Here is a 27,982-nt window from a genome sequence, read left to right on the forward strand (position 1 = left end):
CATATTTATACAGGAAGAAAATTTTGCAAATGCTATATCACCATTCGCTATACCGAAGTGGAAAATGTTTGCTTCTTCAAGTTTAGTTTTTATAAAATAATGCTTTAAATAAACGTCAACTAAAAAACATTTTTTTTGTGTGAAATGCACGGCAATACTGTTTAAAAAGCACTAAAAGTGCAAGTGAAATTCATTGAATAATGTTAGAGAATTCTCATAACCATATTCTCTCTGCATTAGTACTCCAATGACTGGATCTTATAATTATTATTGTAGGGTTACTCGATCATTCGTAATAGTGGATAAGAAAAAAAGCAGCGTAAAAAATAACTAATGCATCATATTAAAAATATAGGGTTGTGCTTATTATGACAAAAATATCATAAGTATTATGTTATTTTCACATTTTTTAATTAACGTAAACAAGTAAAAAAATATAAAAAAGACGGTTGACAGTATTTCATTTTCGTAATAAAGACATAAGTGGAAAAGAAAGCACAACTATTATTCAGCAGTTTCTATTGTTGTTGAGTTTTTTAAAGGGAAAATAAATATTTGCGTTTTTATGATTTACCCAAATATTTCATTTTGAGGGCCATTTTCAAAGAGTTATAAATAACTCACTATTAAAAAATGGGAATCATTTGGGGTAGAGTGGGATTCGAACCACGGACCTTTGAGCCGTGAGTCCGAGACACTAGCCACGGAACCACAACCCGATTCATATTATTAATTCATGATGCTAATGCTAATCATGCAAACACACATTTTAGGGATTTTCTGTTTAATTGTCTATGATGACTGGTAATTGGCAACATTGTTTTTTCTCTGTCAAAAATTAAAAATTGTCAAATTGGAAGTCACCGAAAAACGTGTGGGATAGTCTGAATTTGTGATTTTGATTAATATTACAATGAATATATACGCAGAAATGTAGCGTGAGTTTATTGCGTCTTTTAAACAACTACGTGAAATAGTTAAAAATGTGTTTTCAAAGGGCGAACTAAAATGATAAACTAAAATTTAATTTGTAGACATAGATTCTCGGTATTGTACAATGTATATCTTTTTCCAGGAATTTCTGACGAACTTCTCGATAATGATCGATTGGTGAATTTGACTACGGAAACAATGGTTTTAAATGCAGCCGCTCAAGCCTTGAGGTAATTGCATTATTTATGCCAATAACTTTCTCCGAACCGTCGCAATTTTTATTTCGTATTAAATTTTTGGATTGTAGAAAAAGTTTTTCTCCGCGTTATTGCCGGGTTCATTAGTTGTGAAGAGCGCTACTCTACCGTGATCATATGAAATTATTGACATTTATCAAATCGCACCTTTAGGACGAAAACGACCTATCTAAAAAATCTTAAAACGACTTCGATGAACACTATCCATTTTTCTGCATTTAAAAATCGTAACTTTCTGGTGGGAATAGAAAAATACCGTAACATCGGTCTCTTTATTACTAGGAGAATTTAGATTCTTGTCGGTACAGAAGCGACGCAATTAGTGTCGTGTTTACATTGCTGTGTGAAGGACGCAACGCAGTCAAACATATAGTGACCGAAAGCCGGTTGAGTCGATTTTATTCCGATACAAATGGCATGATTACTTTATTTTTAAAATATTAAAACAACCAATTTAGCTTTGTGATTGTTTCGTTCCGACTTGCCGATAATCTTAGTGACTTATTTGATTTAATGTCATTTTCTTATTTAAATTATCGATAATCTTAGTGACTCATATAGGTTTGTGTCATTTGGTGAATAAATAAAAACATGTGTTTGGTGACCTGATCTGACCTAATAAAAATTATGTCATTATCTTATTTATCAAAGTTCTTTTGTTTGTTTTTTTTCCATCTAATGACTGTAAACATACCTTTTATAAACAAATTGATACGATGATTAACAAGTCACTAAAACTCTTGGGTTTTGTTTGCAGGACATCAAATAAATCTGCATATGGAAAAATAATTTTTTAAAAAAATGTTCCAAAATAATTGTACATAGCCACTTACCCCAGCAAATTCAGTCTGTCCCGTCTTTCTCGGTCAAGTTCGATGTATCTTAAACAATTGCGCAAAAAAATAATGGGAAATTCCTTACTACACCCATTAATAAGAACGCAAATATTTATATTTTCATTAATTAATAAATAAATATTTTTTCTATGTTTCATTATTTCAGGCAAGCGGAAGATCTGAAGAAGAAAATATTACAAGGAAGTGACTCGCTGGTACCGTCTACCAACCGCACTCTTTCTTTGACACAGTTGCAAAAGGTTTGTTAGAATACACAATACCATTTATTGTCTTCATCATCATCACGATTTTCCCTTTCCGCATCCAGTGACGCCATTAGGCACTGCATTAGTAGTATTTCGATCATATGTAACACAAAGTTGGTGCACATGAGCATCGTATCAACCGAAAAGGTGTAGCTGACGTGTTTTCGGTTACCAGCCGGAGGGTGCCATATGTGAGACATTGGTAGTCTAATATGTGAAACCAGCACTTTATTCATTTAGTTGTTAACTTTTTATCATGAACGCTTGACTGACCTACTACTCTGGTTAATGTATATTTTTGTTTTTACCCAATCCCTAACTATTTTTATTTTCTTTTATTTCGGAAACATACAGTACATTTACAAAGTTTAATATTTTACACAATTAGTCTTAACTCTAATGGACTAGTGAAGTTTCCATATTTTAAAGCAATTATATGTAAGGTTAATTACGAAAGTATAAAAAAAATGAAAGTTTAAAAATTAAAATTTAAGTAAAAAAAGATATTTTAAAGTTTGTAGTTTGTAGTGAGTATTTACAAATGGAACCTAATTTTAGACAGTCTGAAAAATCGAGTCCCGTACGCGGCAACTGTCTTTAGACATTTTCGACTTTGCAGTCGGATACGATAGACGGTCAAAAAGTTTGTTTTGAAATATTCCCCGAACATTCGTTGACAAGTGACATCTTTGAAATAACTCCTAGTATTATATTTGTGTATATTATAAAAGATTTTAATCCGGGCGGACGAAAAAATGACCTGTTTTAAAAAATGACCAAACAGTCTGAGTTCCTCCAGGGTATGCTCGGTTACAGAAGTTTGAAGACCAGAAGGAATTTATATTTAACTACGCATTTCTTTCGGTTGTTGCGCGGTATTATTGACAACCCTGAAATTATGCGGAGCATTAGCTTTTATGTTCCGGATAATTAACTTAGACAGCGCCCTTCCAACAGACAACCGTTATGCCTGTCGGAAGGGCTATCTCTACGATGAACAATATTACTTTGGACATTGATATTTTTTACGTCTCTGAGGGACTTTTTCGTTACAAGATTCTCTTACTTTTTAACATATTATTCTCTGGATATTATGTATACTTATGTGTTATTTTTATAAATACCCAATTTTACCTTATTATTTTAATTATTTCTATATGTACCGATTAAGATATTCCATTTTGTAATGCACATATATATGAATAAATAAAATTGAATTGTGAAAAAAATCTCACTCGGCAGTGGCCTCTTGCCCTATCTCGAGTATTACCTTGTGTTATTTTTGTGCCGATAAGACATAACAATTTTATTTATAATAATAACATCTTTGATGACTAATGTTTTTACATTAAAAAGTTAATTTTGAGTTATGTTTTGTTTTTTAAAAAATATATACATTATTTCAACAAAGATAATCGTAATATGTCAAACCGATGTTAAAGTGATGAACAGATTTGCGAGAAACAGATTTTAAAGCAAGTGAGAAATCTTTTCATGTTGAAGACGATATTCGAAATGAGATTGTCATTTCCATATTATTTACCACGGAGAACTTGAATATTAACTGATGATAAATTCACTTTTATCATTTTATATGTAGGAACTTAAAATCGTAAGGATGAGTATTATTATTTCAAAAATAAAAACAACATAAATATGAGTTTCTCTATGATTTCGCTTCTCGCTTCGCCTCGATAAAAAATTTGGAAATAACATTGGATGAATTTTGAACAATAAGTTTGTTTGTTGAGTTAAAATATTATAAACAAATGCATCGAATATATCATTTAAGAACATAACACTAATAATTGTGCTTGAGTGTCTTCGCACTGTGTTCCATCAACACATCAATAAGCGCGAGTGAGTATCTATAGCATAATGCTGGAGCTCTGTTCACAAATCTGTCGGAACACTTTTATATCAATGTTTATTGATGTCATTTCTCAGTGTACACATAAAAGCTTATTTGATTATCGAAATCAAAGTATTTGGAAAGATAACAAAACTATAAATTGTACAGATAAGTGCCTTTATCTCTTATAACTAGACAATATAAAAATCTCATCTGCGATTTTTAGCGTTTGTAAATATGCCGCCGCGTACGGGTGACGGAAAACATACTCTATGCGGTGAAAGAGTTAAATTACAGTTTGTAACCACTTCAGTAATCATCAAAAAAATGGAAAAAAAAGATTCTTTAAAAAATTTATTTTATTTACTGAACATATCGAAGATACTGACAGAATGCAATTAGTCAACAGTCTTTATATATTAAAAATATTTTTAAATATAGGTGCAATATGTTGATTTTAAATTTCATGCTATGCCTAGAATAAAGATTACTCTTTTAAAGTTAAAAAAAAAAAAGAAAAAAATGTGGAAGAAATAATACATTGAAAGAATAAAAAAGCTTTAAAGGCGATTATCTCGGAACTTGTTTTAATGACTTGATGCATTCTGTCAGTAAAGCCTTGATATACACCCTCCATAAAAGCCATTCCAGGCTCAAAATGGTACTAAAAGTTGATGTGTGGGTCACAAAATAAAATTTATTAATATGATAAAAATGTATGAATTTTTATTCATCGTATTTAATTTAAAATCTAATAATAATAATTTTAAATCGGGTTGTGGTCCTAGTGGCTAGTGTCTCGGACTCACGGACCAAAGGTCCGTGGTTCGAATCCCACTCTACCCCAACTTGATTCCCATTTTCTAATAGTGAGTTATTTACAACTCGTTGAAAATGTCCCTCAAAATTAAATATTTGGGTAAATCATAAGAACGCAAATATTTATTTTATAAAAAAATAAATGAATAATGCCTCAACAATGTCTTGAGTATGGCCAAATGCTTGCAGACTGGCTGGATTTCCTCCCTAGGGAGTTATTCATATTTAAATTCTTTGTAACAGAGAGGGAAAACATTTTTGAGAAGGGAATATGGAAGTCTAGTGGCCACTTAAATCAGCCAATGACAGGTCATAAGCCCTGGAAATGCCTAGACTTCCATATTCCCTTCTCAAAAATGTTTTCCCTCTCTGTTGCAATGAATTTAAATTTTAATAATGCCTCATTAATGGAAAGAACTAGAAAAATACCTCGTGGCTCCTAGCATTATTTATTTTCACCCGAGTATATTCAGCAGTGATCTTTTTTGCTTTGCCTGAGTTATCTCAGGTGTGAGAATTTTCTCACATAATAGCCGCTCGGGCGTAGTCCTCCAGCTGTTAAAATAGGAGTTCTTACGAGGAAGCCTTTTCTATTTAGGAAGATGAGAATAGTTGCTCTCTCAGCTATTATATTGTGATATGGTCAAAATCCTTTCTCATCATCGCACCTAATAGATTTGATTGAATATTTTTCCAGGCTTACCAGAAAGTCCTGCTGATAGATCTGGATTATGCGTTGGACAAGAAAGTAGAACAGGACCTGTGGAATGTTGGATTCAAAAATCAAATTGAGTTGCTTCAAAATAATGCCAAGGATAAAAAGGTACATAAGCAAATAATTTTTATTTACTTGTTTTATAAACAATAAAAAATAATAATAAAAGAAACAGAAATATTCACATGAAAAAGACATTACATATTTTTCATCAATTATATGCTAACACTAATAAAATATACATTTTAAACGCGTTTGCAGCTATGCCGGTGGCTATGACTCTCAAAATCATGTCTGTCATTTAGGAAATGGCTTATTTTTATTTTATTTTATTTTAATTTTATTCTATTTCATTGGAAAGCCAACAGACATTTATACATTTATAAGAATCAATTATACCATAAATACATATCATAAAGTCCAATTAGAGGCTTCCACATAATATTGTTTTTGTAAATGTTGTCACATAAAAATTATACATAACATAAAATAACTAATCATACAAAACTTATAATAATACTAGAAATGTAAATGAATATTGGTCACACAGTTGCACATTACAATAAATAATACAACCATAGTTGACCATACAGTGTTCATTTATTATGTGCCTACATACAGAACTGCACATCACCTGCATAATATAGTAAATGTAAAAATGTAAATATGTATGTTATGTAAAACTGAAGTAATTACATATATGGTAGGAGATATTGTATCCCTATATAAAAAGCCAGGAACCAAAGTGTCCCAGAATGTTAGTCAAATAAGATTTAACTAATGTTAGGAATCGTGTGCTAGAAATACCCCATTGTAAATCGAGGCTCGCACAGAGACATGCATATTTCATAGACCCGAAAATGTTTAATTCTTTTTTTACTGATAATATTTAATAAATCGCAAACTTTCAAAATTTTACTTCTTTTAAAAAACACGCACTATCCTGGATTCATACCAAAGATATTAACTCTTTTTTTTTATGATATATTTTGTTGCCCTTAAGGAATATTTTTGTGTTTTTTTAAATATTTTTTATTCCCCTTTTTAATTACTATAAAATTAAAAAGTACCTTCTAATCTCTTACAGAATATTTTCTTTTCTCTTTCTTATATTACACAAAATATTATATCTGTCTATTTATTACAGGAGCAAAATATTCCTTAACATTTCTTAAATACCCACGAACAGGCCATGCCTTTGTGGGATTTTTATTCTCTTTTTTTACTGTTAATATGTATTTCATTGCCATGTAATTATCCTTAATTTTTTGAATACTCTGTTTTACCTCTTAAAAAATCTGTAAAAAAATATAATTTAATTAAAAAAAAATTTAAAAATTATTACTATATTAACCACTTACAGACTTTTTTATGTCTTCCGGTTTCGAGACGTACCCGTTTCTTTGTCAGGACATTCGCCACACCAACGCGCAAATACTAAAATACACTTTCAACTTTACCATGACTGTAGTATAGATAGTTTTACAAAAAAATACATAAATTACATGCAGAGTTAAAAGGGATGCAAACACCACCAAGTCCTAACATACACTAAAATTAGGTTAATAATATTTAGGGATATGTTGCAGAATGTGTGGGAGTGGGGGTTAGAAAGGGGAGGAGCTAGGAGGTTGAAAGTTACACAATTGGTTAATTTTTAAATAAAAAAGTGGGCTATATTGAATATAAGATTTACTTCAAAGAATCTAACGTTTCCGGGGAGCTAAAGTTATGGCCATTAGGAACACTTATGTATATTATTTCCTCTTAAATATGTTGGCGAAAGCGCTCATTGGTCAAATTGTTTTGTGTGAAACTTAACCATAGAATTTTATTGATATATTTTTATCAAAATCATTTTTTAATTGTTTTTTTTAGAATCCTCGCCGTGCTGAGAACCAGACACTTCTCTTATGGGTGTTACAAGCGGCCACCGGCTTTTACATCTGTTTGTTACATCAAATATGCACTACCTTTAAATTGAACTTGCCATTCAGGTACTTAATTTACATCTTATCCCATCTCAATCCCAAGAAAATCTTCCTTTCCAGCAGGGTGGTTCCAGACTGGAATAAATTTTTAAGCCTAGTTGTTCGTTCTATTTCAGTCAACCAGTTAAAAATCGTTTGAATGCTTTTTTGAAGGAAAAACATTACACGCGATGTAAGCGCACCATCAAAGGTTGCTTGCCTATGACAAAAAAAATAAAAATATTTATTTAAGAACTAAATGCCTTGACTTCCATGTTCCCTTCTCCAAAATATTCTTCATCTCTGTTGTAATATTTTTAACTTTAAGAATTGTCCTCTGTGCTAGTTTTTTGGGGTTCATTATTATTATTTTATGCTCCTCCACCCAATGATTCTGTAATTAGTATTTTATAAATTTCCAGGTGTAATATACCCTATCCTTGGGGTGACGCTCCCTTTATCCCTTCACGACCTCCGCAAGCGTCATCATGTTGGTACATCTGTCAGCACTGCTTGGTACATTTGGGGGACCTGGCTAGGTACAGCCGACAGCCTAGGAGAGCTGATTCCTTTTACAGGTTGGCAACATTGATTCAAATTTTCAAACTCGTTCCATTTATAAATTTGTAATTGAATTGATGTTCAGTTTCTCTATTTAAAATTTTGATTGAACTCATATGTGTGGTCTTAAAATGATTTTTTTTACCATTGGTTAAATCCCAAAACTACAGTCAGATAGTAAAGCATTAAAATATGAACTCTCAACCATGTCATCTTTACCTCATTTTTCCACAAAAAAATTAATTAGTCTGTTCACTAAGAAAAAGAAGTAAAGTTTACTATAAACAAATATGTAATCGTAAAATCAAACAGATGCGACTAAACTACTCTTAAAAGAGTAGTTTTACATTTTTACCCATTAGTTTATTTGTAGACATCGCTCAGCACGCAACTCCCGATTTGAATTCAACTATGCCGTGTTGTGTCGTTTTAAAGTGTAGAAATACTCCTTGGGATCAAAAAGAAACAGGATGAGATCACATTTCTTGTGTAAGTAGCAAATGCATTGCTTAAAAATTTAATTATTTTTCCATCTGTCAGATTGTCAAAGGAAACAAAATTGACGATTTGTTAGTGTTGCCAAGGAAGTAAAATCTTTTACGCTACTTTGCTCATCTAATGAGAGAACTAATGAAAATTGAACCTCTTGGATTAAACAACAGCATGGTGGACATTTGACGGACATTATCTTTATAACATCACATAAAAATATCAGGTTTTTGTAAAATAAAATTTGTTTTATTTTTTAAGTTCATAGTTAATCAATTAAATTATTCTTATTGAATGACCCTTTATTTTTCGTCTCTGTTGTGTCAATCAATGTTTCCGCGTGTACAATAAAATTTTTGAGAAATTAACAAATGGCTATTTTAAAAAATATAATTATCTTATATTTGTGTTATGATTATATTTTTCGCGATCTGGCAACATCACGCGGAGATTTCACGCGGCGAATGTGGGGTAAAGTTGGGGGCTTTTTGGACACAGTCCGATGTATTCAAATATGATTCTATGCTCCTGGACTATTCTTAATTCTATGTATGTAATATAATCAAAAATATGTAATACTGAACACAGATATCTAAATATGTGCCATAAAAATGCTATAAAGTGCCTTAGCTATAGCCATAATAAATTAAAAGGCTTTCATGCGTGTTTATATGAAGAATATTTTAAGGCCAGTAAATAAATATATGTATTTGTTCCATCATTTAGGTACTTAAACATTCTTAATTTTTATTGATTTTGCCCTGAGTGATTTTTACATAGAGTTAGCCGTTATTTTCTGTTGAACGCAATATTTTCTTTAAATATTAATTCTGATATAAACATTGGAGTCAGAGGGACGTTGCTCCGCTTGAGGTATTTTGATACATCTATCTATGAAAAACGTGTTTTTGTGCATCATATAAAATATCACTCATTCTGGCTAGCTTTCCTTAATAGTAAACAAAGAAAACTGTATTGTCGTGTGTTAATATAAATATATTTTTGTTTCCAGACAAGCGTTGATGGTTTCTCCCAGAAACGGCCAACCGTACAACCAGCTAGGGCTCCTGAGGGCGGCCCGGGGGGACCGGCTAGGAGCCGCTTACTACCACGCTAGGGGGCTCGCTGTGGGAGGACCCTTCCCACCAGCGGCCAACAATCTATCTCGTGCGTTAGCCGCGGCCGAAGGGTACGTACCACACTGGTATGAAAATAACTTTTTGGTGTGATCGGCAAATTTTCATCGTTTGTGCCTCGCAACTTTTTGACAGTAAAACAGACCACATTGATTGTTAGCCACCGTATTCACCGGACTTGGTCCCCTGTGAATTTTAATTTTCATTACAATTTTTTAATACCAAGTTTTTAATGTTACATCTAGCTCGGTATGTGTCGACTCCCCGTATGCCAGACTCAGCGGGCATGCCTACACGGGCAGCTATATGGCGTTGCATCATCGCCTGCAGTCGGTGGACGGCCTGAGTACAGCGAGGCAGGTTCTGCCGGCCCTGAGCTCCACCCTCACGGCTCTTGTGGCCACCGACCAGTTCTCCTCGGACGCCGTGATCAAGGTATTTAAAGACATGAATTTGCGCAATAGGACAGTTTGCAAGATAGTTTATATTCGTAACTATCCGCCTGCATATTTTTGTACCTGTCATATCTTCAGATGGTGTGTTTGGACCTGTACGCCATCTACTCGGTCACCGATGGCCACAAGCTGCTGGCGTCGGCCTTGACGGGAGACGAGAGTGAGGCGCTGTCAGTGGCCTTGGAGTTGGTGGCAGGAACCATGGCTGCGCTGCTGCTCCCCGCGCACACGCGCGCTGCCGAGGAGATGCTCACCTACCCTGCACTGCCAGCAGGTAAGACAAAATAATGCTTCTTCTTCGTTTAGATCTGTTGATATTTTTTAGAATTTTCGCTATATAATAACAGTAAAACCTCGTTTTTACGTTCCTCCATTTTACATTTTCCCACTTTTTAGACCGAAATGTTCCCATTTTTCTTCATACATTCTCATACAAATATATACCAACTAACGTTTTTTACATTTTTCATCACCCCCCCCCCCCTTTACGCTTTACCCTTAAAAATTTTCGGAATTCATTTGATGTGTCTAAAAACGTTAAAAGGGGGTTTAACTGTAAATGCTCTAATTTTTTCGACATGTAAGAAAAAAAATTTATATCCAGCTTCCCATAGCACTGAACTTCCTCATTGTCAGATCTAAAAGTTGACACTAGATTGTGCCCTGTGGCTCAGTGGAGTGGATACATCCTCAAAGAAATATGAATTAAAGAAATATTCAAATATTATTTCAATAATACATGTTTTTTATTCCCATAGTTAAAGTACTGCTGGAATGGCTAAAGATCCACCCTTATGTGCTGAAGGATCCTGCCTTTGTATCCCGACTCCAGCTCTGGCCGGGACTTTGTACCCTCCTTAACACTCTTCAGCAGACCATCAAAGATTTCTCTGGACAAGAATGTAAGCATAATATGTAGTTTTTAATTTTTTCAAATATTTGTATGCCTTCTCCAGGGGCCTGATTCTAAGTTCGCGATAATTTAACACGAGCTCGTGTTGAGACTGTAGTCAGGTAAAACTAACGCAATATTAGGAAATCAGATGATTTTGCCATTTTAAAACTGATGTTTTTTTTTAATCGGGCAATAATTAAAAAACATAAATCAGATAAAAACAATATTTTTTAAAGGTATTTCTGTTGATTTGCTAGAGAAGCCTTTTAGCTCTATTGCAAAGAAAAAAAGATTTCCAATTTTTTGATTTGGTTTTTATATTAACAAACGTATAATGGACTGTTTCGATCTGCGCTTTCAATTCTTGCCCTGGGTACCTACGGCCCATTGTATTGCTGTAAACTGCAGCTAACTTTGTGGTTGGTAATCTCAGAATGGTTTTTGTCAGTGGCGTATGATTGTTGATTGTAAGCAGAATGTTAGACAGCTGTGCCTAACATTGTTTTTTCTCGGGTAGCGGTGGACATTTTTGTGTCTGAAAATGTGTACAAATGTGATTTGGACATCAAAAATGATAAAAATGATTTGATATAACGTAATTTATAAACAAATACGTTTATTTCTATTTATATATATCTTAAGCTTTTTAATCTTTATTTTCTATGAAATATGTTCTGTAACTTGAATTATAAAAATAAAACTTTTATTTTATTGGTTGGTTGGAAGAATTTGCCATTTGGCAATAAGCCCGCCAATGTATAAATAACATTATGTACAATAAGTTAAATAAATAAAAAATGCCATTTTTAAAATTTATTTTGTAAGAAAATCACAAAAAAATAGTAATTTGCAATTTCCGATGACCCAAATATCCAAATATACCTATTCTTAAGTATAGATAAAAATAAGTGAATAAAACTAGTGATCACGCCTGCTAGATAACGACACCGCTCTCTTTATGTTAAGACGGCCGTCTTGTTACGCCCACCGCATCACGGCATATCATGGTCGGTAAATAACGGCCCCGCTTTCTTAGGAAACCATAACTTTAATTTTAATCTACAAATGAACAATTTATTTGTTTATATTACAGATGAAATGGTACCATTGCCAGAAGACGAAGAATTACAAGGGTACTTACCAATTGACCCCGCTTTTTCTAAACTAAAATTTTTGAATGCGGCGTCCTCACCGAATTTCAACATTGGCAACACCGAGCACATTCTACCGACCACGGACGAAATGGAGGGAACTTCGATTAGAGAAATATTGGCCAAAAGGAAAAGTGGCACCTTGTCGAATTCGGACGTGGAGGCATTGAAGAAAGATCAGAATTTTATGGATTCCTTGCGAGCTTATAGGCTCATACAGTTGGGGGAGTGGCTCGCCTCTGAGCAGAAAGAGAATGGCACGGACTACATTACTTTAAGGTAAAAATAATAGGGTATTTTCACAAGTCTGGAATAATGCTAAAAATATTATGATGTACATATTAGAAGCAAACTTAGAAATCTCCATTGAAGGAGTTACGGAGATATTTACGAAAAAGTTTGAAAAAAATATTATGAGATTTGTCATTAAGTTTGCGGTCTCAAGTAGTATAATTGAAATCTTTTTTTGCAAGATTTAGAGACGGTTTTGAATTACGCTATTATTTAGGTAGGTAGGTTTTTATGCATAGTTTATTTTGGCATCAATAACAAATTTTCCGTTTTTGGTGGAGATTTCAAAGTTTGCTTCTAATACCCTCATATATTTAGAGTGGATTTTTACAATTCTAATTATACGACAATCAATGTATTCAAAACAAGTTTTCATTTATAATTTTTTGGTTTAAAAATGAGCATATTGTCTGACTAACTTGCAAAACTCAAATCTCCAAAAGTAAACATTTTACAGGAGGGTAAAAAAACAGTACAATTTGTTGAATTTTTTTTTTCAAAAAACATTATTTTTTGCATCTAGCCGCTCGTTTGCAAAACTGACAGTTATGTCAGAATTTAATTTGACTTCAAAATTTTCTTATTTCTGTCTCATATTTTATAAATGTTGAGTAATTTAAACTATTTGTAAAAAAATGGCTACTTGATTTGGGTCCCGAGAACTGTCTCGAGATGGTCACCCCACCAAAGCAGTAAACTTGTTAATACATAATTATTTTTGCATTTCGTGTTTCGTATTTGTATCCACATAGTGTCTATGAATATATGTCATATACTCGTATATTTGGCATTTGTGTGGATGTTGGGCCACCGGGGGCTGACAGTAGCTTGTTACTTGACCTAATGTCTGCAAATGTTTGAGCTGTACTAATAATATAATGTTGTATTCTTTTTCTTTCCTTTTTAATTTTTTTTTCTCTCTTACTATTATATATGTATATATATCTGTGTGGATTTAAATGTAAATATGTAATATTTTATTATATATATTTTTTAGACACTATAAGTATAATATATTAAATCATGTAAATGAATGCCACGGGTTGTGCCCAGTGAGGTATTCATATTTTAAAAAAAGTTTTATGTTAAACGTGAAATAATAAATAAATTTTAAAAAAAATAGGCTTTTATGAAAAAAAGTGCCAACCTCAGAACGATAAAAAATTTAGGGAAATATTGCTCGGTAGAAGAAAATTTTTCTCACTTTTAATGCGTAGATAAACATATCGAGGGGTTCTAGAACCGTCGATACAAACCAATGTACTTCAAAACTTGACACGTCCCCCGGTTTGGACAAGCTAGTAATTATAAATAAATAATCATTTTCGTTTTTCAGTGTCAACGATGGTCTGAAGGTGTTCACGCCGATACAAAACAGTCCGGAGAACAACCAGGAACTGCAAAAGGTCATCGAGGAGCTCTCCCTGCTTCGGGAAAAGCGACTCTTAGACCACGACAGTCAACTCAGTGAGACCATCTCTAACTCTTCGCAACGTGACGGTAACTGATTTTTTATATATTTTTAACTGTCATTTACATCCATCCTTTCGAGGGGGCGATCGCAAACATTATATTCATCCTTACTGTGCCGAAAACATCCTCGCGTTACGGTGCTTATTACACATGCAAAATTGAGAGATTTTAAATCGGAAAAATGGAATATTTATAGGCAATTTCTTTCATTATTTATCTCTCTCTTCAATCCGTGCCTCATATCCGAGGAAGATGATATATGATGTAATGAATAATAATAATTTATATTTTTAAATAAAGCATTAATTTTCACAAAAAAATGGCCCTTAAGTTATTTTTTATTTAACATTAATTTTTAGGCATTTTATTATTAATAATTGAATATATAAAATAAGAAATCAAATGATTTGAGTCTACCGAACACTTTATTTACTTTTACAAATATAAAAACAAAAAATTCGTGACAATTGTTTATCCATTTATGTTTATTTAAATTTCTTCATAATATTTCAATCATGTATTAAAATGATTAAGAGCACCAACCTATTATATGATTATTGATATATTTTCCACAATTATCTAAAGACAATATTTTGAGTTTGTCCAAATTTTTGTAGACAAGGACTGGATTTAACTCCCTGGGGAGCTGTTTATATTAACATATTACAACTAATATTTTCAGGCGTTGCCTAGTATGTAGGTGAAATAATTCAATTTGATGAATCTCACCCGCATAAATAAAGTTTTCAGCTCTTTAACTTCACAAACATCAACAGATGAAAGAATTGAAGGAATATAGTTGTTCAAATATAGGCAGAATGGTGAATGTTACACAGTGTGTAAAGTGGCCATTTAAACCAGCCATTCACAGGTCATAAGCCCTGTAGATGCCTGGACTTCTATATTACCTTCTCTTAAATGTTCTTCATCTCTGTTGTAATATGTTAATTATCTAAAGAAATAAAACTATGAAGCTTCATTAATTATCTCACAATACATACTTGTATACTTTGTTATAAATTTTTCCAAAATGCAAATATAAATACCTAAATTCCCCATTAACTATTAAGCACGTAGCCTTGCCCTTAACTATTGGATTTTCCCACAATTATGATTGATGTACATGCTACAGTTTATAAGATTATTTTTATTTTTTACTCAAGTACCTTGAATTATATAACTTTATAAGGACATTCAATCCATCTAATATTCACATTAGTTTGAAAATGCCCTAACAAGGCCAAACGATTGCACGAAATTTTTGTTTTTATATTTGTAAAAATAAAATAAAGTGTTCAGTAGACTCAAATCAGTGTTTGATTTCTTATATTGTAAGCATAGAATTAAGAATAGTCCAGAAACCGCATACGCACATCAAACAGAAGGCGACTCAACTACTCATAAATGAGTAGGTTTACGTTTTGACCCATTAGTTTCTTTGTAGACGTCGCTCAGTACGCCACTCCTGATTTGAATTCAACTATGCCGTGTTGTGTCCTTTTAAAGTGTAGAAATACTGCTAGGATCCCAAAAGAGCAGGATGCAATCACATTTCATGTGTAATTATCAAATGAATGTGTAAATAACAAATGCATTACTTAAAAATATAATTATTTTTCCATCTGTCAGATTGTCGAAGAAAACAAAATGGACATTTCGTTAGTGTTACCAGGGTAGTAAATTTTTTTACCCAACTTTGCTCATCTAATTTGCGAACTAATGAAAATTGGACCTCGGATTAAACAATGCCGTGGTGGACATATGACCAACATTATCTTTAAAACATCAAATATTATTTAACATGATATAAAAACATCCGTTTTATGTAAAATAAAATTTGTTTCCTATTTTGTGTTTAAAGTTCATTAATTCAATTACTCTTATTAAATGACCCTTTATTTATTTACTCTTTATTTATTGTTGCGTCAATCAATATTTCCGCGTGCGCAATAAAATTTTAGAGAAATTGACAGATTGCTTTTTTTTAACCTTACATTTGTGCTATAATTATATTTTTTCCCATCAAGCAACATTACGCTGCGACATAATGGGAGAATTATTGGACACAGTCCGATGTATTAAAATATGATTCTACGCTCCTTCTGGACTATTCTTGATTCTATGATTGTAAGTTTAAATATGGAGTTCTACAAAGTAAACACCAAATTAATCAATATTTGAATTATTTCTAGCCGATGATAACATGAGCGACAGTGAGGGTAAGGGGGGACGCGACGGAGAAGAGGAGGGCTCGGGCGACCACGCCCCGCCAATAGTCATCTCGGAGGCCGACTTTAGAGAAAAAGGTAAATTGTTTCACACTGGTGTTGAGGATAGTGGACTTCATTATATTACATACTAGCAGACCTGACAGGCATTGTCTTGCCCAATTGTTAGCTTGCCTGCTATGTCCCCCAGATGTTTTTTTAGTATTCAAATTTTCAATAAACTATATACTATAGCCCTTAAAATATAGCTTGATTAAAAGGACTCTATGACAATAGTGATGGGAAATTACTGATCACTGATCATGTACCGATCAAATCGATTTTTATTATTTTTTTTATTTTTATTTAACTTTTTGTACATAATGTTATTTGTACATTGGCGGGCTTATTGCCAAATGGCAATTTCTTTCAACCAACCAATAAAATAAAAGTTTTATTTTTATAATTCAAGTTACAGAACATATTCAATAGAGAAAAAAAAAAGATTAAAAAGTTAAAAATAAATAAAAATAGAAATAAACGTATTTGTTTATAAATTACCTTAAATCAAAACTATTACTCAATGGGAAAAAGGAAAAAAGAGGAAAGAGGAAAAAGGAAAGGAGGAGAGATTAAGGAAGAGAAAGGAGATGTTTCTTCAGACGTGATTTTAACAGAGATAATGTAGTAACATCTTTGATGGTGGATGGGAGATGATTCCACAGTCGAGCCGCATGGACACTATATGAGTTAGAGAAGAAAGAGGAATTGTGTATGGGTATTAAGAGAGTGCCTTGAGAATGAGAACGAAGAGGTAAACCATAAACTGATAAGCGTTGAAATTTTTCACGCAGGTATATAGGAGCGTTAGGACTATGAAGTACATTGAACAGAAGTTTTTTCATGCAAACATGAAACTCCGTTTCCGAAATTTGATATAAAAACGCAAAAATAAGCCTATTATAGTGTGTTTAAGACAATTATTCACCAAAAAATAAGATACATAAAAATGATACAAAGCAATCTGCAGATAGTGATAGGTATTAATTACATATAATTCCTAGTCCACTTCCCCCAATAGGTACTCTCTAGTAAACTTTGATAAAAATATCATATTTATTTTTGTTTTTTAATATACTTATATGGATTTGATTACATACATACGCCCAAGGGGCATTAACACAAATAACATAAGTACACACATAGTAAGCAATAAAAAAAAAAACAGCATATTTTTTTTTTAAAGACACGTAAGAATGAAAAAAGCATGCATGCATAGCTCAATCGAACAAAAAATAAAATGTGAATACATTCTTATAGTCCTTAAAATGACAGCTGCCAAACTAATGTCAGTGATGAAAATTAATGATCACTGATCATGTACCGATCAAATCGATTTTATCAGTTTTGTCATGCAAACATGAAACTCTGTTTCCGAAAATTGATATAAAAACGCAAAACCAAGCCTATTATAGTGTGTTTAAGACAATTATTCACCAAAAAATAAGATATTTGTACTTTTTTTCATGAACAACATCAAATGACCTATTTTTTATTGGATCGATTTACATTTTGTCCCATCTCTAACATTTTTTGCAAAATAACGTAACCTTGTAAGAATGTCGTTAATAACAGGGTTTATTTAAGTTTTTTTTTTAGTTTTAAAGCTGATTTTATATATTTATGTTGATTTATGTGTCAAGCATTGTTTTAAAAAAATCATTAACATGCCAGATACGAATGATTTTTCGTGTGTCAATATAAATAACTTCTTAGACGTTACTACAAAGTTGTGTCATCACCTTTGCTGACAACTGTCATTCTAATCAAGCTATATTTTATGGACTATACAGGCAATATACATAATTAATGTTGATAATTTTAATTGGTTCAGATTTAATGACGCATTTTATCATTGAAATAATAATATTGTTGATCATATTTTCAGTGGCGGAGAAGCGCGCTGGAATCCTGAAGCCTCAAGGCTCCCTGGAGCGGGCTCGCGGGGAGAAGGCGGCCCTAAGTCGGGCGGCCAGGGTAGAGTCTCCCACACCGGCTAGTTCCTCGAGCGATCTACCGGGGACCGTCACTCCGGAATGTACGGACAATCAGGTACACTGTGCGAATATCGCGAGCAGCTTTGGCAACTTAATTCCCTCGATTGAACGATTTCGTCGTCTTGACATTCCATTGTGGAGGCTTGTATTTAAATTAAATAATTTAAATAACTAATGTTAGTAAATATTAGTATAATATACAGTGTGTTCTTTAAACCCTGTCACATCTGAAACCACGATGATCAGTATGGGCAAGAAGACATATTGGCACATTAAAATAAATTTTTAGAACAACTAAAATCTTAAAAAATAAAATATAGATAAAAAACAAATGGTTGCTTACTTCTGCAGGGGCGAAGGGGAGAGGGGGGAGTCTGATACTGCGCCGCACTCCCCCCACTTCTCCCCTGCAGAAGTAAGCAACCATTTGTTTTTTAAATATTTTATTTTAAAAAAAAATTCATTTCTCTTAATATTTTTTTTAATATGCCAATATATCCTCTTGCCCATACTGATCTTTGTGGTTTCGGATGTGACAGGGTTTAAAGAACACCCTGTATAACCACTTACCGACTTTTTATGTCTACCAGTTTCGAGACGTACCACTCTCTTCGTCGGGACATTTAATACACCAACATGCAAATACTTAAATACACTTTCACCCTTAACACAACAAAACAAATTATTTATTACCATTATTTACGAAAAATACATAAATTACATGTTTTTAGTATTTTATTTTATAGCAATGTAGTACTATAATTGTTATTAAAATATATTATAGTGTATATAAATAGTATAAATTATAAATGTAGCTTTAGAACAGGTATTTTTGTATCTAGTGAAGCTGCTATGATAATTTTGTTGCAATTCAATTCGATGTCAAATACTTATTTTGTATTGCATGTATTTTCTTTTATTTTTTTGCTAATAAACGCTGTATTTCGGCACTGAACCTGAATTAAAAAAGGGGACGCAAAAACCACCATGTCCAAACATGCACTAAAATTAGGTTAATAATATTTGGTGATATGTTGCAGAATGTGTGTGAGTGGGGGGGGGGGGGGGATTAGGAAGGGGAGAGGCTAGGGCTAAATTGTAAAGATATTTGATTATTTATTAGGGGAAAATTATTTTTCTAACCTTTAATTTGAAACACCTCCATGTTATTTAATTTAACTCCTTTTTTTGTATTTGAATGTGAAATTTGAACTCCTGTATCTGTTCCTGATGTCAAATACTTGTTTTGTTTTGCGTGTATTTTCTTTTATTTTTTGCCAATAAACGCCGTATTTTGGCACTGAACCTGAACCTGAGTTAAAAAAAGGGGATGCAAACACAAACATGCACAAAAATTAGGTTTATAATATTTAGTGATATGTTGCAGAATGTACGAGAGGGGGGTGGGGGCATTAGGAAGGGGAGGGGCTAGGGTTAAATTGTAAAGATATTTGATTATTTATTAGGGGATAGTAATTTTTTCAAACCTTCTTTAATGTGAAACACCTCCATGTTATTTAATTTAAGTCCTTTTTTAGTATTTGAAGGTGAAATTTGAACTCCTGTATCCTTATTAAAATCGTGACTTGAATTTATGAGATGATTAGCAAATTCTAAAAAACTAATGTTTTTTGTTTTTTTTTAATTTATTTATTAAAAACATATTAAAATACAATTTTTACATTAATCAAATACATACACATATTTACTGATTGATTTATTGATTGATTTGGCGTTTATTTTGTAGAACTCCATATTAAAACTTATAATTAGAAGTTCACATGTTCACATGTTCACGAATGTTGACATTCGTTTGAAAATGCCCTAATAAGGCGAAACAATTGTCACAAAGTTTTTATTTTTATATGTTTATATTTGTAAAAATAAAATAAAGTGTTCAGTAGACTCAAATCAGTTTTTGATTTCTAATTATAAGTTTACATATATTTACATTAACGTTACTCATTATGTAAAAGAAATAAACAATTCTTGTGTACATAATGGGGAGTGACGTCTTACAATAGATTATTTTATTTTAATCAATAATATTTTTAAAATAATATATAAAAATTACAAAAAAGATATTAACGATGTTTTCAATCAGTGTTACAAAAAGAAGAATTATAGATGTAATTTTTTACTTCTTTCTTAAATATATTGTATTCCTGACTGTACTTTTTATTATCTTTGTTCATTTCATTAAAGAAAGATATTCCTCTGTAAGTATAATGATGTTGTGCTGTAGTTGTTTTTAATTTGGGAATGAATATATTACCACCTGTTCTAGGTCGGGTACTTTCGTTTTGAGACCTAGAAATACTACTATTTATTTTATCTTTATGTATTTGAAGCAAACAATTCTTTTTAAATAGCAATTTTATATCTAAAACCTTAAATTTTTTTAATAATTGAACAGTGGGAAAAGTAGACGGTTTTTTCAAAATAACTTTTATAATTAATTTTTGTATTTTTTCAACTGCTAAAATGTTATCTAAATATCTCGTGTGTTCTTCGATGCGAATATTAAATCTAGGCGTCGTTCTCCTAAAATATACCTCGATGGACACGTATTGCATTGTAGTTAGTACACCCCTGAGTTTTCCAATACGTCGTTTTTATCTTTTCAATTTATCAGTCTAGTCTAGACTCGCCTTATCTTAACGCGTAATACAAATGTGGAAGAAGCCAGGGGAATGTATGCCGTATAGAGTTTATATTTTACTTTTTGTGCTGTTACATGTTCACTTAATTGCCATACTTACTAGTTCTTTGCTCAATGTATTATTATTGCGTTTCTTAAAATTATTTTTAATTATTAACTTTTTAAAATCATTCTTATGTTGTTGAAATTCCATTTGTCGATGCGTTTTGAAGCTGCAAGACTTTTTGTGATGTTAGCTATCATATTATTTTTATCACATTATGTAAATGTTATCAAATATCTAAATTTAGTAAATGGGGTCTAGAATTTCAACCGTCCATGCGCTCAGTAGCTGCAAGACTTGTTGTTATCTAAATTCTAATTTTATAAATTTGCTTTTTATTTCGTTTTTAAAATATCACTTAAACTCTAAACTTCATTGTCAAATAAAAAATTTTAAAATAAAAATGTAAATAGGGGCTACATTTCTTATTGTCCATGCGCTCTGTAGCTGCAAGACGTTCTGTTATCTAGCTCATATATATCATAATTGGAGACGAGGAACTAGAATCCCAACCGTCCATGCGCTCTGTAGCCGCAAGACGTGTTGGGATATTTATTTATTGTACAGCGCCCTTGAGGTGATTTTCACAAAAATGGCGCTATATAAATTATCCAAACATTATTATTATAGAGACGCATGTGGCTAAATTATCGCTCTTTGCTCAGGACACGGCCAGCAGCTGCTCCACAGTGTCTCAGGACGGCAACATCTGTACCGACGTGGGGTCCCTGCTGGAGCCCCCCGGGGAAAGGGAGGCGGGCCGGGGGGGGCGACGGGGGCGCACCAACGTAGCCCTGCAGGCCATCATGAGGAAGCAGGAGGAATCCAGTAAACAAGTAGGCAGAATTTAACTAATTCTTGGCTCCTATTTTCAATGTCTAATGTGCATGACGCCACTGGGTAATTTTTACACTTAGCAAAATTGTAACACTTTGTTAAAAGGTCCTTTAGACAAAAATAATTTAATTAAATTACCATTATATAATTTTGAATTCTCTATCCTTACTATTTTTGTATAAATCTTTTTTTTTGTTCTTACGATTTACCTAAATATTTCATTTTGAGGGCCATTTTTGATGAGTTGCAAAAAACTCACTATTACTGGGGTTTGAACAATGGACCTTTAATCCGTGAGTCCGAGACACTAACCACAGGACCGCAGCCAGATTCGCATTGAAGTTTATAATAAAGATACTAGTCTCGAAGATGTCGTAAAAGCGATGAAACCGGTCACTGGTTATTCTGAATTTGTGGATTTAAATGTTACTCAGATGCAAAGATTTTCACAATCACTGTTGATCACGGTAATCCCGTGTAAGCTGGATTTGTTCCGACATTTCTGCTACCATTGCAGGAGCCATCTTCGGGGTAAATGTTTTTTTAATAAACGTGATTAATGCAAATAGTTATTACTGATATTATAATAATCTGGTAAATGGTAGGTAAGCTGTGCATAATCGATTATATAGACGATTCGCCTCTGCTATACTATACCAAAGGTATAGCTGATTGAAGTGTATGATGTCTTTTAGCTAATCCTTCTGGAATCCATAGTTCTTTGAGATATTCTAGAATTTTGATTTTTAAAATATTTTATTCCTAGGTGAAATTCTTGACTCCAGTTACCACTCCTGATTCCATCGGAGAGCCGAGTCAACTCTCCCCACTGAGCTCCAAGGACCACGGCTACAAGAAGAAGATCCTCCAGCCCAAAGTCATCAAGTCTCTAGCCAGCCTTCCCACGGACCGCAAGACCGGAGGGATTCTCTCCCTGAAGGACAAGTCCGCCGGGTACCCGCACCTCGTGAACGTCGAACCGACAACCTCCGAAACACAGGAACAAACAACCATCGGAGACGATGCAAAAAATGCTCCAAAGCCGCACGAATCCAAACAGCTAAACATGGCGAATCAGCACGCCGAGTTCGGGAAATATCCGAGCAGTCCTGCTAAGAATTCTGCTAAAGTTCCGGAAACAAGCGCCAAACCGGTTAAGGAATCCGTGGCAAGCAACTCCGCCACTTCGTCGTACATCCCGTGGAGTGATGGCACGTCGGCTTCCAAACCTGAAGACAAATACCCGTATCGATTCCAGAATATTCCACAGCAAAACAAACCAAACTTCTCGCTGTTCTCGGCGCCCGACGCGCAAAATACGAGCATCACTCTTCCCGTAGTCAATCCTAAAGAGATCGACATTCGCTCAGTCGCCCTGCAGAGGCAAAAGAGCATGCAGAATTCAAACGAGGCGATGATCGACCAATACAACAAGGAAAGCATGCCGCAGTATAATTATTGGTACGGTTCGCCGTCGAATCCGAACCAGCACAGCCCGGGGCTGAGGGACGCGACAGGGAGACACGCGAGCCTCCCGCCGAGGCTCGCCAACTTGAAAAAACCTAAAAACGCTCCAGAATTCACCAACAGACTCCCGGAGCACTATCGCTACGAAGGCATGAACAGCCCTCAACAAAACAGTCCGAAGCAGCAGGGACCGACTTGGAATACGAACTCGCAACAGCCGCAGACGACCTGGTGGAAGCCGAGCAACCACGAACCGAACTACGACACGACTTACCAACCGCAGAATTTGAACTATGCCCACAGCTACTACGGCAACGCCTCTCAGCAGAACATGGCCGCCGTCGACTACCAAGACCCGAGCGCCTACAGCCAGAGAAACCAGCCCAACATCCCGCCGCAAAATTACCCGGAGAGGAATTACAATCACAACGCTTACAGCCAATCGATGAACTATTCGCAATTCAACCCCTACAACCCGGGGATGTATCCGCAGTTCTCCAGCAAGTTCGGTTTCTCCCAGCAGCCGGTCCCGAAGCCGTCCATCGGGCACGAGTACAGCCTGTCGCCGTACCCCAACGCCAGTCAGTTCGGGCTCGCGCAGAACGCGGGCGCGGGGCCGAGCGGGGAGGCGGGGGGCGGGATGCACGGGCCGCCCGACGTCCCGCGGGGAATGGGTGAAGGAGTGAAGTACGAAGGAATGCCCCCGACGGGGAGATCGGACGCAGGAATGGATATGTATAAAGTAAGTTTGTATTATTTATTTGTTTACAAATCTCATCACACCAGACCGTGAAGATGGCAAACAAATTTTTCAATAAATAATTTCATCACATAATAATGTCTTAGAGGAGAAGATTTAGCAATACGAGGACTTCGCCCTCCACTCTCTTTTAAAACCCGAGCTTGAAGAGCCGGAAAGGGGCCCGTCACAATAGGTCGCAGTGACATTAGCAGCACTGACTCTAATTATTAATTTGATCAACACAAACATCAACAGATAAAAGAATTGAAGAAATATAGATGTTCAAATATGGGCAGAATGGTGAAAGTTACACAGTGTGTAAAGTGGCCACTTAAACCAGCCATTCACAGGTCATAAGCCCTGTAGATGCCTAGACTTCTTTATTACCTTAAATTAAAATTACCTTCTCTTAAATGTTCTTCATCTCTGTTGTAATATGTTAATATTAATTTGATTACTAATTTGTCTTTACTTCTAGTATTGTGCTATGTTTGTCGCTATTTTTTTGAAAGAGAGATATATTTTTACACACATACATAATATTCTTATTAATATGTTGACTATCTTCTTCTCTGGTCTCAATCCTGGGATTGGCTGGCAGCAATTACTTTCATTCTTCTCCTCCATTCCTCCCTGTCTTGTGCGGCTCTTTTAAAGTCAGCAGTATGATGAGCAGCGCACGTCCTCTAATAGGTCCTCCGGGTACTTATGGCGTGGGCGTCCCCTAGAATTTGTCCCCTCGGTCATCACCTCCATTATGACATGCAAGAGGCCTTCTTGACGTATTACATGGCCGATCCATCTCGCTCACCTTTCGGACAAGGTCCTGAGCAGGTGCCTTCCACCTTCGATTCTTTGGAGAACCTCTTCATTTGTATTATGTGGTCTCTCCAGGAAATTCCTAGTAGTCTTCTAAAGGACCACATCTCAAAAGCCTCTAGTCTCCGTTTATCTCTTTCGGATAGGCACCATGTCTCGCAGCCATACATCAAGATACTCCATACATAGGTGCTGACTATATACCGTCATAATTCATTATTTCTTTAAAAAGATTTCTTAAAGAATCGCGAAAATGTAAGTTGTAAATACCTCTCACTGCCCTCTTTTGCAAAACAAAAACTGCGGAAATATCGGCAGCCCGACCCCACACTAAAATGCCATAAGACATAATAGTGTGAAAGTAGCTAAAATAGGCTATTCTCGCTGTAGCTACGTCCGTTATTTGTCGGATCTTGCTGACCGAAAAACCGCACTCTTAATGCTGATAAATTGAGGTTCTCATAATAATGAAAAAGGCAATGAATAGATGTTTTCATGTCGAGCAATCTCGCTTTAAAGTTTGTATTTATTTATTCTTACAGCAGTACGGTGATTCTTCTAGCAATACATACTCCTTGTTCAGCGGGGGCTCGGAGGCGTGGGCTCAGCCCATGGGAAATATGATGCCACAACAGGTGATATTACTATTGCTAATTTACCCCGAAATAACGTCCCCAAAATTTGCGCTTACCCGCGATTTACGAATATTTTTTGTAGTCGCCTTTCTGCAATGAATGTCTGAGAAATTTGATATCCACACTGAAAACTGAAGACAGCTCGAGAGTATGAAGTTAGTGTCTCATTGTACCAGCTTTTTCATGGAAATTAGACAGTTTCATGTATTTTGCGAACATTTATTTTAGTGTTCTCGAGAGTCTGAAGTTAGCCTCTATCATTAAGGCTGCAGTCTGGTAAAACGCACGCGAAATGAGGAAATCTTACAATTTTGCCATTTTAAAACAAATGTTTTTTTTTAATCGTGTAATAATAAAAAAAAACACAAATTAGATAAAAACAATAGTTTTTAAATGTACTTCTATTAAAAAATATACTTTAAAGTTTTATGTTACTAAAACATAATTACTTTTAGGTCGGCAGATTACGCCATTTCAAATTTAGACTGAACTTAGATATCTGGGTTCTCATTTAAAGACTGAGTATTGAACTAAAAATTTTTGTGATAATTTGAAGATAGTAAATTGAACATGAAAGTGGCCGAAGCAAAATCTTAATTTTTTGTTTTTGAAAAGAAATACAAGCATTTTAAATCACATACGTTTTTTTGACATTTTCCTTTATTTCTACGTAAAATTATGCCTTCAGTAATACAGTACAACCTCGTTTTTACGTTTTCCCTCTTTTTTACACCGAAATATTTAGGTCCCATTTTTTTCCGTACATTCTCATTAAATTTTCCCCCCAATTAACGTTTTTCATGACCCCGGTTTTACTTCGAATTTTTTTTCATAACTCATTCGATCTGTCAAAAGACGAGCCGCGCGCCGCCGCGTGAACGGAGAATAAAATCGAGGTAAATAAAAAAATGTGTAAATTATTGTCTCAAACTAAATTTAAAGTAGGTGCGGTGTAATTGACCTTTTGTTTAAGTGTCTAATTTTGACATTTTACGAAATAGTGACATGCAGTTGACGCATGTTTAGAAAGAATAAAGTCTTTACATCAATAAATTACGATGCAGAAAGTTTAAAATATTGGCAATATAAATATTATTTGATTTTATACACACGTAATGTAAAAAGGAGATAGTTTAAACAGTTATCATAAAAGTGGGAAACAGTCCACAATGTAAATGACAGTTGAAATTTGTGGTGCCATACTAAAAAAAGTGATACCATGTAAATAAAATTTCCATTTTCGTGTTTTTAAGGTTAAGAGCACCTAGATAAAATTATTTATGCATGTCTTTTTTTTAATTCAATAAAAAATAACACATGCAGTATTGTTTGAATAAATAATATTTTTAATTATATCATTGGTAAATATGAATAATCCCCAATCATGACTGTTCTTAAATTTTTCTGCAGTATATATAGTATAGTCTTATACAACAATTATATTTTAATGAAATTGAATTTTTTCCATACATTTTTCATTTCCTTACTTTAAAGTTTTCCTCAGTTTTACACTTTTTTGTTGCTCCCTTGAAAAATGTAAAAAGGGGGTTTTTCTGTACTTTAAAAAAAATATATTTATTGAAATACTTTAGTTGAAACCTTTTTTTATAGAATTGTATTCTCTTTTTTTTTAAAAGAAGATAATTTGTTTTTGTAATATTGAATACAATTCTATAAAAAAAGGTTTCAACTAAAATATTTAAATAAATATGTTTTTTTAAGACTTAAGTATTTTAATACTTAAGTATTACCGAAGGCATAATTTTACGTAGAAATGTCAATATGAGAAGTACATTCATCCCTCAGTCTGTGTACATGCGGTATAGATGAGTGACAAAGATAATTGGTTCGAGAAGGGTGACAATATATAGCGCATTTTGTTTAGTTCTACATGTCGGTATGTTTATGTTTATTAAATCCTGAAGTTCTTAAAAAATATTAATTTACATTAAAAAATATTAATCAATTTAACTATTATTATTCTCTCCAGTCACTCTGGTCGGGCCCCGGACCGTCTCCGCTAGAGCGCCTCCTCGAGCAGCAGAAGCTGGTGAAGGTCAAGCCCCACGAGTGACCCTTCCACCCAGCCCAGGGCCGATTCCGCTTCTCCACCAGTCTGACCGTACGGGCCACCGGCGCCCACCCTTCGGCCACCCTCGCACGGGAAACGCCCGGTGGAGTGACCTGCACATTGGAAATAAGGCGCGAGCCAATGTGCTAAGGAGGTTTTACACACAGAACTTATCGATGTTTAATTGAATATTGATTGACGTATAAAAGGGACTATTGTTCGACTAAAAAGAACGCTGTCATTGACGTAACTCGGCAGATAAGGGTTGTTAATTATTTATTTTTTTACGTCAGTTTAAAGTTATAGCGAGTTTCTAAATATATTATTTTGTTTAAATACAATG

At 34.0% G+C, this 27,982-nt stretch overlaps 1 protein-coding gene across 1 annotated transcript; it reads left to right on the forward strand.

The window, feature by feature from the left end:
• The first annotated feature begins 812 nt into the window (after window positions 1–812).
• LOC148285270 (uncharacterized) lies at window positions 813–27,982 on the forward strand. Its single transcript, XM_088227717.1, has 18 exons — window positions 813–938; window positions 1,076–1,163; window positions 2,193–2,286; window positions 5,661–5,786; window positions 7,557–7,675; window positions 8,071–8,226; window positions 9,711–9,887; window positions 10,080–10,269; window positions 10,368–10,563; window positions 11,048–11,191; window positions 12,278–12,614; window positions 13,963–14,126; window positions 16,292–16,405; window positions 18,255–18,418; window positions 21,734–21,904; window positions 22,672–24,114; window positions 25,476–25,568; window positions 27,559–27,982. The coding sequence occupies exons 2-18, from the start codon at window positions 1,132–1,134 to the stop codon at window positions 27,640–27,642; spliced, it is 3,804 nt and encodes a 1,267-aa protein (XP_088083843.1). The 5' UTR covers window positions 813–938; window positions 1,076–1,131; the 3' UTR covers window positions 27,643–27,982.

This window comes from Micrasema longulum, unplaced genomic scaffold (genome assembly GCF_059751315.1).
Source record: "Micrasema longulum isolate JH-2025_06_02 unplaced genomic scaffold, ASM5975131v1 h1tg000044l, whole genome shotgun sequence".
In the NCBI taxonomy this organism is placed as follows: Eukaryota; Metazoa; Arthropoda; class Insecta; order Trichoptera; family Brachycentridae; genus Micrasema; species Micrasema longulum.